Source organism: Chaetura pelagica, unplaced genomic scaffold, assembly GCF_000747805.2.
Source record: "Chaetura pelagica isolate M959 unplaced genomic scaffold, ChaPel_1.0 scaffold243, whole genome shotgun sequence".
Lineage (NCBI taxonomy): Eukaryota > Metazoa > Chordata > Aves > Apodiformes > Apodidae > Chaetura > Chaetura pelagica.
In genome coordinates, this window is record NW_009952712.1 from 24,937 (window position 1) to 38,584 (window position 13,648).

General features: G+C 41.9%; 1 protein-coding gene across 1 annotated transcript in view; it reads right to left on the reverse strand.

Annotated features, from left to right (window-relative positions):
* Positions 1-831: 831 nt before the first annotated feature.
* Positions 832-13,648, reverse strand: part of ACADM (acyl-CoA dehydrogenase, C-4 to C-12 straight chain) — a 15,320-nt gene continuing 2,503 nt past the window's right edge. The window contains exons 3-13 of the mRNA XM_009994575.1: positions 10,688-10,818; positions 9,817-9,914; positions 9,630-9,699; positions 7,175-7,275; positions 7,008-7,088; positions 6,057-6,187; positions 4,805-4,913; positions 3,819-3,959; positions 3,648-3,743; positions 3,001-3,249; positions 832-903 (exon numbers count right to left, since the gene is read on the reverse strand). Coding sequence (XP_009992877.1) covers positions 832-903; positions 3,001-3,249; positions 3,648-3,743; positions 3,819-3,959; positions 4,805-4,913; positions 6,057-6,187; positions 7,008-7,088; positions 7,175-7,275; positions 9,630-9,699; positions 9,817-9,914; positions 10,688-10,818 — 1,279 coding nt within the window. The remainder of the gene's footprint in view (positions 904-3,000; positions 3,250-3,647; positions 3,744-3,818; positions 3,960-4,804; positions 4,914-6,056; positions 6,188-7,007; positions 7,089-7,174; positions 7,276-9,629; positions 9,700-9,816; positions 9,915-10,687; positions 10,819-13,648) is intronic.

Genomic DNA, 13,648 nt, shown 5'->3' on the forward strand with positions numbered 1-13,648 from the left:
CTGCAGGTCCGACCTCACCAGCGCAGAGTGATTTGTTCTTCAGGGCATTCAGGGAATGTCCGTTCTGCCAGCACTGCCCAGAAGGGCCTCAGGTTAACAGGAAAACACCCTCACAAGTCCTTCTTCTCGGCTGTTCTTGCTGCAAGCAGCCCGGCACGTAGGCTGATGGAAAGGAAGAGGTTTAAATGTACTGGATTTGGAATAAACCTGATCTGGAGAGTCGTCCCTAAGGAAAAGCTACACGCTTCTCCCTGGAAGTGAATCGTCTCAGTTGAACATTCACTTGCTTAAGGCAGCGTAACAGTGCAAAGGGCCACCTCCCCTCAAGCTGATGTTGTTACTGTTGGGCAGCACCTCAATCCTCAGGTGCAGAGCACAGCAGTGCAGGCCTGGGGACTGAAGTACAGCTCTTCAGACACTGGGCAACAGACCCAAGGTAGTTGGTGGCACCACCAAAATGAATACAAACTAACCACGCTTCTCAAGAACAATTTTATTAGAATGAAGCTATTAGAATGCAGTCAGAAACAACATTCTGATCACCTAATTTCATCGTGAGAAAACACTGCATCCTGAAGTTCTCGTTTCCTGCCCGTTCTGCATTTGAACCACCAATCCCTTTGGAATTCAGAAGGTTCAGAAAACACCAGCTTTGAGAGTCAAGAATGAAGTGAGAGAGTGGACAGGGAGAGCTGAAGTAGTGCTGAATAATGTACAGAACAACAAAAGAGTTTTTTCTCCATGCCTTTTTACTTCAGTTGAGAAATGCACTAAAATCCTCCTCCATGAGAATTCAGAACAGGCCAGCAGACCCAGACACACGTGACTCATCTAAGACTTAAACTTGCCAACGTGTTCCCGAGCTATGATCATCCTTTGAATCTGAGCGGTTCCCTCATAAATCTGAAAAGAAGAATTGCAACCACGTTAGCCAATTCTTTTTTTTAAAAGGTTTTAACAGATACACATTTTTAAACCTTCATGGCACTGGCCCATTGTGGATTAGGATGTGCAGACAGACAGAGGAAAGTGGGAAAATCCCCGTGTGACAGCTGAAGTGCAGCGGGCTAAGTGTAATAAATCACACAACAGACCCCCAGACAGCCTTGTTCTCTAGGTAAACTAGGGTGCTCTTCTCTCAGTACGGTTCCTTGTTCTCTAGGTAAACTAGGGTGCTCTTCTCTCAGTACGGTTCTCGTGACCGTAAACAGACAGAGTGCATGAAGGAAAACACCCGAGGAAGAAAAGCCATCACTTAGGTTTTGCAAAGTAGGAGTTAATAAACGGTAGAGGGAGGGGAGACTTCTGCTGAAAGTCTATTTTCCTTGACCAGCCTTCCCAAGCTCTTTCAGCTGCAAACCCTTCTCCCTCCTCCCATCCCTCCCTGCCCTTGTCCCAAGCCCCTCTCCAGCTTTCCTGCATCACCTTCAGGCAGTGGAAGCTGCTCTCAAGTCTCCCTGGAGCCTTCTCTTCTCCAGGCTGAACACCCTAGCTCTCCCAGCCTGGCTCCAGAGCATAGCTGCTCCACCCCTTGGATCATCTCTCTGGACTCCCTCCAACACCTCTGTGTCCTTCCTGTGTTGGGGGCTCCACATCTGGACCCAGCCCTGCAAGGGGGTCTCAGCAGAGCAAAGGGGAGTGTCAAGTGTCCCTTGACCTGCTTGTCGTGCTGCTTTTGATGGGGCCCAGGACACAGCTGAGTGTCTGGGCTGCCAGCACACATTGCTGGCTCACCTTGAGCTTTTCATCAACCAACATCCCAGGTCCTTCTCCTCAGGACTGCTGTCAATCCTTTCTCTGCCCAGCCTTGTCTTCTGCCTGGGACTGCCCCAACCCATGGGCAGGACCTTGCAAGTTTGCTTTGATGAACTTCAAGCTGTTGGCATGGGCCCACTCCTGAAGGCTGCCAACCTCCCTCTGGATGGCCTCCCTCCCCCCCAGCGTGTCACCTCACAGCTGTTAAGAGCCGACCAACGCCACGGGTCATGGTCTGCAGGCAGCTCTTGATGCAATCTATTTTGATATGTTTTATCTAATCACCATTCGTGACACACCACTCATTACGTCAACAAACATGACTGGTTTTGCTGAATACAAAATATTCTTGCTGAAAAAAGAACTGTAGCATACGCTAATAAAGGAATTACGACATGACAGGGAGTAACTTTTTGGCAGTAACACTGCAGAAAAAAACCCTGGGGATTACAGGTGACTATAGGCTAAACCGGGGAACATGTAAGTGTGTTTAATTGTTACAGGCCAATGTCTGCGACTTGTGTCACACTTGGGTTAACATAACACATGCCAGAGAATCGTTCCATGATGCTCAATACTTAGGACATCTCAACCAATGTATTCTACACAGCTTATGATAAAGTTTTTAACAGAAGGTCTAGAGCACAGCAACAAATGATGAACAGGCTGGAAACAGGAGAAAAAAACAACCTGAAACAAACAACAAAACCCCACAACAGATGAGGAAAAAGTTGAAGAAGCTGCTTTAGTGTTGAGGCTGAAAGGAAAGCTAAACTATAGGTAGGCACCATCCTAGGATACATATGGAAGGTCAACTTCTATCACTGACAGTTTTTCCAGAACAGGATTATCCACAAACCATCTCTGCTTAGAGAATACCAGAGCAAGCATTGAGATTTTGATCGGTTTTTTTCTACTGTGTTTTTTTCCTAAGAGTTCAAAAGCTCCCAAATTAAAGAGTCAAGGAATTTAAAAGAGTTACTACATTTGGGAAAAAAAAAAAAAGAAGAAAAAACAGAATGTATTTCTCATATGTGGATTGAGTTGTTGTTCCAGGGCAATGACTTCTGCATGCAAGAATTGGCCTGATTTGAATTACTTCTCCTTTAAATTGAAGGATTATTGCTTTGGTTCTAAAAGGTTTTTTTTTGCTTGTGTACATCATTCTTTGAAATACACAACCATTAGTTTGCTTTATATCAAATATACAGATTACTATAAAGATCACATCTCTCTTTTACTTACCTGGTAGATTTTAGCATCTCTCATGAGTTTTTCTACAGGATATTCAGTATTAAATCCATTCCCTCCAAAAATCTGTACTGCGTCTGCAGCTACTTGGTTTGCAACGTCCCCCGCGAAGGCCTTTGCAATGGAGGCATAGTAGGTGTTCCTGCGACCAGCGTCGACCTCCCAGGCAGCTCTCTGGTAAGCCATCCTGGCCAGTTCCACCTTCATGGCCATCTCAGCAAGCAGGAAAGACACTGCCTGGTGCTGTGGGTGATGGAACAAACCACGTTAACTCTGCCCCCTAACACTTCAGGCTTCCTCCTCGCCTCAGAATCCCTGTTTATTAGCACTGGAGGACTAAAGGATGCCCTGATAGTACACGAATTTCAGGATTTTGTGCAGACTTTTCTGTCTGCTTTTACTATTATCACTGATAAATTACAGAAAAATTCCTGAAGTTACCACATAGCTACATTTACTTAATAGTGATGATGTACATCCCTGGAAAACCAGAAATCACAGACATGATTTAAAAATTAAGAAAAAAATAGAAACAAACCCAAGAAATAATCTTAAAAGATCAGCAGTAGAACATCTGGTGTGAAAACACAGCTTTTACTTCTGTTCTCTCTCTCCCTCCCCGTGTAACACCCTCCACTTACTTCAACAATGGCTTTCCCAAAGGTTTTTCTCTCCAAAGCGTATCTAGTAGCTTCATCAAGTGCTCTTTTTGCTAATCCGACAGCACCAGCTGCTACCTGAAGTGAACACAGCACGGGATGAAAAATCAGAAGTGCCTGCTATCTTTCCTGTGAGTTATTTCTGATACTTACGGGTGGTCTGGTCTTATCAAAAGCTCCCATGGCAATTTTAAAGCCAGCTCCCTCAGCTATTAACACGTTTTCTTTGGGGACTCTCACATCTTCAAAGACAATACCTCTTGTATCTGAGCAGCGCTGACCCATATTAATTTCCTGGAAAGGGAAATGTACAGAGGTCCAACTACATTGGATTATTCACAAGTACAGCATATTTACACTCTTCAGTTTACTCAAAGCATAAATTATGGTTTTTTTCCCCAAAGAACTGAAAATTACCATAGTTGTGGCAAACAGTAATTTGGCCCTTGCAGACCAGCATGCCATTCCTTTGCCTCAGCTGGGTGGTTTACTTTCTCCTGAGATGAAACCAGTTCTGCAGCTGTAACCAGCCCTGTTTTCTTTCTCTAGTTCAACTGCACTTTGAGATGGGAGTAGAAAAAGCAAATACTCTAACGTGCGTGCAGTGCAAGGGCACAAGTGAGTAAGTAAATGAGCTTTTCAAGCTTTCTTGATTCATTTCCTAATGTTCAGCATCTAGTTTTATATGCTACTAAAAATAGTACTTTTTCTGTTTTAATAAAGAACTAGCACCAGTGTCTCCAAGGCCTCTTCCTCAACCAGCAGTAGCTAAAATTGAAGCTCTCTGTCTGTGTATTTATGGCCACAACTGTCCCACTTGCTTCTGATGCTTTCAAGACACTCTACATCTCAGGTACTGGGGCCTGTCACTAGAGTCGTTCTCAAAGATTCTTTTGCAGCTGCCCAAAGGCATCTTGCTTAAGGTCACTCTGAATAGCTCCTCATCTGAACTAACAACCTCTTGACGACGCCCCAGGAACAGTTTCCGTGCGCTGTAGAAATGAAAAGATCAGTGCACATGAGCATAAGAAAACGTGCCGCGGCCTCACAGCCCTTTCCTGCAACGCCCACTTGTTGCATTACTGGTTGAGAACCGAACAGTCATTCCTGGCTTGTCAAGCCAGAGGTACAGCCCTCACCTTTCTTCCAATCTGGATGCCAGGGCTATCCGCTTCCACGATGAATCCAGTGAAGGCTTTGCTGGCAGGAGCCTTGGGGTCTGGATCGGTACGAGCCAGCAAGAAATACCTGGTGTCAAACAGAGGACAGGGATGCAGTTTATCCTCACAGCTACACCCAGATACTCGGTAAGCTGCCGTTTCCACGTCTGCATGTGCGTTTCTGCCCTGTGACCCCACCTGCCTGCAAGGCAACAACCCTTTTCTCCTGCCCCTCCCAAAAACAAAGGGAGAGGCAGCAAGGGAGAAAAGTTTCAAAGATCCAAGATTCATGACATTTAACAAAATTACTTCAGGTCAACAGGCAAAGATTTTCCACTGTTTCCATGCACTGTAAGGCTCTGGGATATTATCAGCTTCACCCACAATACCAAAGAAACCTATTCAAAGCATGTACATAACAATTAATACTTAGGAAATACATTCTTGCACACCAAGTGTTAGGTTATCACCTAATGTCAAATTTTGCACTTCTAAGTATAAGTTGTAAATAATCATTTCTCTTAGAAATTGAACAGTTGTTAATCACAATTATGGTGTTCAGCAATGTCAAAAGATAACTGGTAATTGTCTTTGGTGGATCTGCCTTGAACAAGGAAAACAACTAGGAAATTCAGCTTTTAGATAAACATAAACAGTTTTTCCACTGGAATTGGGAAGAATTTGTGTGCTGGGAATCAGTGTGGCATGAGACATGATGAAAGAGGTTTACATTAAAGTTTGCTCATAGACACCACAGCGATATCTAGGTTCTTTGACAGCTGGAAAATGTCTTGCCTTCAGAAAAAAATAAAATGTAGCCCCACAATCCATCATGTGTCGACCTCCACCAGAAGTGAGAGGTGTTCCTAGTAGGCTCAGAAGCATCTGAGCTCAATCACCACAACTACAAAGCAGGGTATCTAGTAATACAAGTCTCTTGAGTACTTTGCCAGTTAAATCATGCTGTTGCTGTCCGGCCCTGAAGAAACAGCAGAATTAATTCTTTTTAATAGGAGCAAGATTCTAGAAACCCTGTTGAGTGAAGAGTTGCCCTGTCCTCACCCCTCCTCCTTGCACAGCACTGAGACTACATTCTTACATCCTATCCTGATGAACTGGGCAGAGGCTAAAGGGGACTGTGTTGAAACACAGTGAACACTCAGAACACATTAAAGAACTTGTCCTTGGGAAGCCACTTTAAGAGCAGAAAGTGCACCATGAGTGAACACACCAGTTTGCTTTCCCACCATTGGTGATCCACATCTTCTGACCGTTAATAACGTATTCATCTCCTTTCTTCTCAGCCTTTGTTTTTATTCCAGCCACATCAGAGCCTGCTCCAGGCTCTGTCACACAGTAAGCCTTCAGGAAAATAAAACGCAAAATCTTAAGCCATAGAAGTTCTATTTTTAGGCAAGCAGCAATGACTGCAGACTATATGCATCAAACTGATCTGTAATCAGGTTTAAGTGAATTGCATGGTAAAATTCAAAACATTAAATAAAAAACAAACCACTAAAACAACCCAAACAAAAAAAACCCCATACCAAACAGCTGCCTGGGAAGGAATGCAAATATACATGAATTTATTTTCTTTATAAATCCATAATAATACATAAGCTTGTCTTTTAATCAAACAGAACCACTCTGTCACCCTTAAGTTGTTACTTAAGCTGAGGATTTTTTAAATCTGAAAGTAAGAGCACTGGGTAAAACCTTTTGTTTACTGTGTCCTTCAGTTTATGAGGCCAAGTTGTTGTCCGGTGCATTGCACGTGGATCTTTACTTCATTCTACATAACAAGTACTGCCTACATAATATTCAAGACGACAAGTAGAGTTTAATTCCCATCCAAGCTGAGTTTCTCCCTGTGTAACCTCATCTTTTTCTTCAGTGCCTACAACTCCTCTTGAAAGGGAAATAAAAGGTGTTAATTTTTGGTAAGTGACTTGGGATGGGGATCATTTTCCAGGTAACATCTTCTATTTGCTTATTGCATTTATCTCACTGGCCATTCCCTATCTTTCATTAAATGCCACTGTTTAGTTACAGAAGAAAACTGGCTGGGTTGCAAATACATGTCAGTGTTTTCTGAAAAAAAAGGAAACACAGACAAACACAAAAAGGAGTAACACAATTAATATGGTTTAGGAACATTCCAGAGTGTAGCAGTTATACTTACACACATCAGTGGCTGTTCCACCATTCTTCCCAGGTACTTTTTCTGCTGCTGCTCATTTCCCGCAATGATTACTGGCATTTGCTGAAAGAAAATATTCAGCCTAATTATCCAACTTTTTTAAGTGCCCAGATTCTAGTCTAAGGGACATAAGAAATGATAGAGCTTACCCCTAGGGAATTTGCTTCAATGGCAGTTTGAACCCCTGTGCACCCATAAGCTAACTCTTCTGTAATAAGGCACGCTTCAAAACTGCCAAGGCCAAGGCCACCTACAGTTAAAAGATAGTTACTAAAATAGGTTGAAATGGTAACGTATTAGTGATTTACAGAATTATGTAACAAAAACACATTCCTCAGATAAATGTGATTGTGCACTGTGTCTGATTAAGCATTTTCATGCAAGCTTTTTACATAAAGTTTTGTCAGAACAGTAACAGGTGATTTGAAAACTACCTATCACAGTTCCAGGGTTCTTGTGTGATTAATGTGGGAGCAGTTGCACCAAGTGGCAAGAATGTACCACTGGATTCTTGTTACTACTTTGTGTTTTGAGAACTGTAAGTTCTTGGCAAGCAGAGAAGGGGTTCCTGAGCTCCTACAGCAACTGGGGGAGGGGTGACAAGTGTCTGTATTAGTCAGACAACTATCTTGTTTCTGACAGGAGCCAACACCTCAGGAACTACACACAAAAACAGTCAATATCAATGCAGTTTTATTTCTTCAAAGATATTTTTCTGAGCATTCCAGTGGCTTCCTCAACCACAGACATACCTCTTTGGTATCTTTGTTATGCTAACCCTTGACAGATACTTCTTACATTAATTTGCCCAGTCTGCTTTTTGAACCTATGCAAAATTTTAGCATTAATATAATGCAGGGGCAATGACTTTCACAAATTAACTACACACTCTGTGTCGAACCATCTCCTTTAGTTTATTTTGAACCTGCCATCTGCTGACTTAATTTGATGCCTTCTAGTTACATTGAAAAGGACAGTGAACTGTCAATCCCTTTCCACACTTTCTATGACATTGACATTTTAGTAATTTCTCATACAGAAGCTACATCTCACACAGAAGATACATCTTTTTTAATCTTTATCATCCTTTTAGGAGCCTTTGCCGTTTCCACAATAGTCTTTTGAGGTGGAAGGATGTGACTACATAACGAATTAAAGAGGCAGGTAACATTTGGATCCAGGCAGCAGCATAATTACGCCTTCTGCTTTTTTCTTCATTTCCTTAAAGGTCCCTTCCGACCTTAATTTTTATGGTTTTGACCATTTCTGAGCATTATGCTGACATTCACAGAACAATATATAATAAACCCCAAAAATCTCTTTTTTGAGAGTCAGCAACCATTCCAGAAGATACCATTTCTCTGTGAAATTTGGATCGCTTCTTTCCCTTCACACCTGCATCACTTTTTTCCTTTTTAATTGAATTTGCTGTTTTAGCAGTGACTCAGTTTCATGGCCTTCTCCTGCTGCTCTTTGCACCAGCCTCATCTTTTCTAGGCTCAATAACTTAGTTTTATCAGTAAACTCTGTCACCTCAGTATTGACCCCTTTTCCAATTTATTTACAGATATTCCAGACAGCACAAGACCCAGCAAGGCTGTGCTGCTCAGTTTTTCCACTATGAAACCTGATGATTTTTAGAACTCATTTTGTGAGTTCAACCATTCTATATCAAGCAGGCATCCCTTGTTCACACTTTGAGCTACTTCAGGGAAATACAGTTATTTTATTAGGCACATCCTCCTTTCACAAAAACACTTCTCTAGCATATCACGTTTGTCTGTCTCCATTATTTCTGCACTTCATCTTACTTGCTCTTAACTTACAGGGTATGCCAGGCTTACCAGTATATATTTTCCCAGATCTCCCTTGGAGACCTTTTAAAGCACCAGTGTCCAATTTGCCACTTGTAATTTTTCATTTAATAACCAAGTGATTATACACTGCAGTGGCCCAGCTATTTCAGCCTTTAGTTTCTCTAGAATATGTAGCTGAATAAATCCAGTCATCATAATTGCTCCTTTTGTCTCTTTGTACCTTAACCTCATTTATTATATTTTTGATACAAGAAATACCCTCTGATTAGTCTTCCAAAAAAGGGGTCTGCTATGGACACTTCCCTAACTTCTTTTTCAGGTAGTACAAATGCAAAAAAAGAACATAATTCAACTTTTTCCCATGGTTACTCTCACAGCTAAACAGTGGCAAAGCAGTGCTGCACTGCACCTAATCTAAGCTGAAAAACTGTCCTTCTGGAATGAACTTTTAAATTGCTCCAGTCTGTGTCAGAGACTAGAACAAAATGTGACCTTTTAATTTCTCTGCCTAATCAGCAGACACGGTGCACCAGGGGAACATCAGGCAGTTGTAATCATGGCAGGAAAATCTGGTTGTAAATTACTAAATCATAATCTGTCTAATTTGTCTCCTGATTACATCCACACATAGTTAGCACTTGTATGTGTCAACCTGCCTACTGATTAAATTTAGATCGTTCAAGTATGCAACTGTTTATTTTACACAGAATCCGTAATTACACATATAGATCTCATCTAATGCCTTTTCTTTGTTCCATTTTACAGATTAAAGAGACTGTTTCCTTACCACAGCTTTCTGGTATGTGTGAATTCATAAGACCAAGTTCCCAAGCCCTTTTTATAAGTGGAACAGGATACTGAAACGGACAAAGAAAAATCACCTTTTGCTTCATGACAAACAACGTTGTAAATTATAATCAGGTTAAGATATAAGTTGTTGTTTGTTTTTTTTCCTTACACTATGGTAGATTTACCTCTCCAGTTTTGTCATATTGTGCAGCAACAGGAATAATTTCCTCCAGAGCAAACTTACGAGCAGTAGCTTGAAACTCTTTCTGTTCTTCAGTAAGTTCTATCAAAAAAAAAAAAAAAGTGTCACATATTCTCTACTATTTTTAATTTTGTCAGTTGTCAAAATGTAAGAAAAGAGGAGACTGGAGTGTCCTTCCAATACAGCCCAAACCGCCATTTCCTGGGCCTCTCCAGGAAACAAAAAACCTCAGCTTCTGCTTCCTCCTGGGAGAAAACCTCCCTTGTGCTCTCACCAACACCTACAATGCAGGCACTTCCGACAGAGTTATCCACCAATTACTGAAGACAGAGCAGGGGGGACTCTCTAAATCTCTTACCAAAAGAAAGACAAAGAATGCTGGGCTAGTCAAATGGAGGAAGAGAAGGAGGCAGGCATGGTGTGAAGATCCTGGCTATTAAGTTTCCTATATCCAGCTGCTGAAAAATGTGCTTTGTGTACATAGTACATGAGGAGGAATTGTTTTGTAGCATTTCTTTGTAACCAATTTCAACTACGACGACATCTAGTCACTTCGGCATCGTGAATGGCAATGTGAGATAATTACTCAAATTTAAGACACTACCGCAATAAATAAGCTTAAGACAGACAGGAGTTTAAAACAGAATTAAATCCTATAAACACTACACATACACCTGACTTAGCTGAGCTGAGGAGAAAAGTAATTTTGGTTTTCAAACATTTCTAAAAAATAACAGAAATCTATTTAGAACAAACCCTCTCATTTTACATTCATGTTGAACTGTAATATAGGATTTTAATTTTTTAAGCTCTGTAATTTGCCCTTAATTGCTGTATTTCTTTCAAGAACTTACCAAAGCTAAAGCCAGCTCCAGGTTTGCTTACATGTAAGTTTTGAGCAGGTTTACTAGAATGTGACCTCCAGCCATGCCTCGCAATGCTGTGAAGCACCTGCTGAAGGGAAAAAGAACAGGAGGTGTAAGATCTTTACAGCTCAAGCCTCCTCAAGCTACCAGCCTGACTGCAGCACAACTTGACATGTAGAATCCCTTTTCAGAAATAGTATCACAATACAGGTGACAAAAGAACTCTGGCTACTGTGGGTTTTGTTCCAGAGCAGGCAGTGCCCATGAGCTGCCCCAGGAGCCTTGGCTGCTGCCGGAGCCACACCCAAGTGTTGCGCAAACCCTTATTTAAAAATAATTAAGCATCATTAAGATTTATGTTCACAAGGATATAGAAATAAAGATTTTTCATACATAAACACATCACAGAATCACTACAGCTGGAAAAGACCTTCAAGTTCATTGAGTCCAACTATGCAGTTCAGCACTGAGCCGTGTCCTCAAGTGCCACATCTAGAGGACTTGTGAACACACCTAGTGATGGTGACTCAACCGCTTCCCTGGACAGCCTGTCCCAATGCCTGACAACCCTTCCAGTAACTAACTTCTCCTTGATGTCTAGTCTAAACCTCCCCTGGAGCAGCTCGAGGACATTTCCTCTTGTTCTACCACCAGGTTCTAGAGAAGAGACCAGCACCCACCTCTTCACAACGTCCTTTCAAACTGGGTTTGCTTGCCTACTAGTGAGTATCTACCCAATGTTTACCTACAGGCAGATTTAGCAAGACTTTAACAACAACCTACGTATTAACCACTGGAATATTGTGGTAATGCCCCAGACTCACAGCTGCTTTCTTTCAATAAGCTGTAGCCACAGACACTTAGTGATTACTGTCATTACATGCCAAACAAGCCAGAACTCAGCAGACTATCTGAAGTTTATTTATATTTCTAATATTTATCACAAATTACTTCCTTTTAATTGTGTTTTCTTTGCTTTTTAAGTTTAGTGCCCACCAATATTATTGTTACAAATATGTTCAGAACGCCTTAATGCAGTGCAAAAGCATGTCTGAGTTGGATTTTAAAAGGTTGGTTTAGTCTCCTCCGATAGTTATGAATTCCTGAAATGTTTGGGAAAAAGTGAAAAATATTTAAGTGGGTAAATTTCTAGAAAGACCCACATCAGAGAAAAAAAAAAAGAGGCATTATCAGACCAGTCAATTATTTAGTCACATCAAAAAATGAATTAATCATAATAGTGCACAAATATCACTGATATTTTACTGGAAACTCTAGAAGACGATGACATTACAGAAAGCTACATAGCTGAAGAGGCAACAAGTAACTTGAAGATAAAAACTCTGGTAGATAACTGTGCTCTTCAAAAATAAGAATGCTATGCAGAGATAGTTACAAAGTCACACCACAAGAAGCATGAAGAAAACAGGCAAAAATAGGTATTGACATAGTGAAGAAAGTATTTTCAGAGGATACTTAAAACAGCCATGAAGCGGAAGGGTGAAGAAATGCAAAGAGACCACTGATAGGCAGGGAAGAGGGAGCTGTGACATCACTGAATAATGAACCCTTAAGTCAGTTAATTAATCGTTCAGAATCTCATCTCCTAGTAAGGAATATGGTATTAACTTCTAGCTTTCACAAGCCTCTGACATTGCAAAATGGTATCGTTTAGTATTGTGATACTGTTTCTGAAACAGAAAAACAAAACAATACCAACAAACACCTAGAAAGACCATGATCCTTCAGAATGCTTTATACCTTATTTTACCTGGAGAAAGGCAATATGAAGTTGAAAAAAAGCCAGATTATTGCTTTTATTTATTAATTTACTTTTAAGGACTAGCCTTTGGTAGAGTCATACATACCTTTGCCACCAGAAAGTTCTGCCTACACTAGAAAAAGCACTGAATTCAAACTAATGCTAAAAGTGACACCCTGCATGAAAGAAGCTGCCAGATTTACAGCAGAGAACTCACATCTAGTGCGGGTTTTCTACCCGAGCAGCATGCAAGGTCAACACCTGCTGCAGGTAACAACCTGGATGACCATCTGCCAGCTCCCCTATTGCTTTGCTCCAGGAAGTTGGGTTCAGTGAAAAGCTGCTGCTGGTGATGCTCAGATCCAACTGCTACTGCACCTCCTTGCACCACAGGCTAAGTTCTGTCACAAGCAGAACTGCAATCGTTATACTGGCAAGACTAACACTGGAATCATCTGCAGTCAGGAAATGGGTGCGACGAGGATGCACATGGAAGTGATGCAAGTTTTATTACCTTAATGCCAAAAGAACTACTCAACTTGTTTGAAAAGCTGCACATCACACCAGCGGACAGGACAAGCAGCTTTGGTCACAAACCCTGACCCTCCCTCACACAGCTTAGGACAAAAGTTAAAGAGTTGTCAAGTGCAGTTTGCTCCTGGGGTAACGTGACAGGAGGCTGAACCTGAAATAGAAATGCCCCTTGGCAGGCATTTACTAACTGTTGGCTTTCTGAGCCAAAAGCACTACTTTTGATCTATAAAACACCAACCGGCTTCAGAGAGAGACTTCTCCCCTCACCCGCAGTGTCACAGCAACACTGGGCAGGAGGTCATTGCTGTGTCCCTTTGGAGTGACAGAACCCTGTGGCCAGGCAGCCCTGACCAAGGGCCCTGCAACTACCCCAGGGTCATTAATGACTCTTAAGGGGGAAACCAGAAAAAGGCCTGTCCAAATGCTAAACTACCCGAATTTTGAGGAATTTTCTCTTTCTCGTTTCAAGTCAGGAGCTTATCGCTGGCTCGATACAACACGTTAGTACTTCAGAAAAGCGACTCTTCCCCCTCCCACAGATCTAAAACGACTAGCCTAGGCAGTACAGCTGGGTAGGCTTAAGGAAATAAACCACCCCGGGATCAGTCCTGACGCTCTGCAGCCGCCTGCCCGGCTGGGGTGGGAGCGGGAGG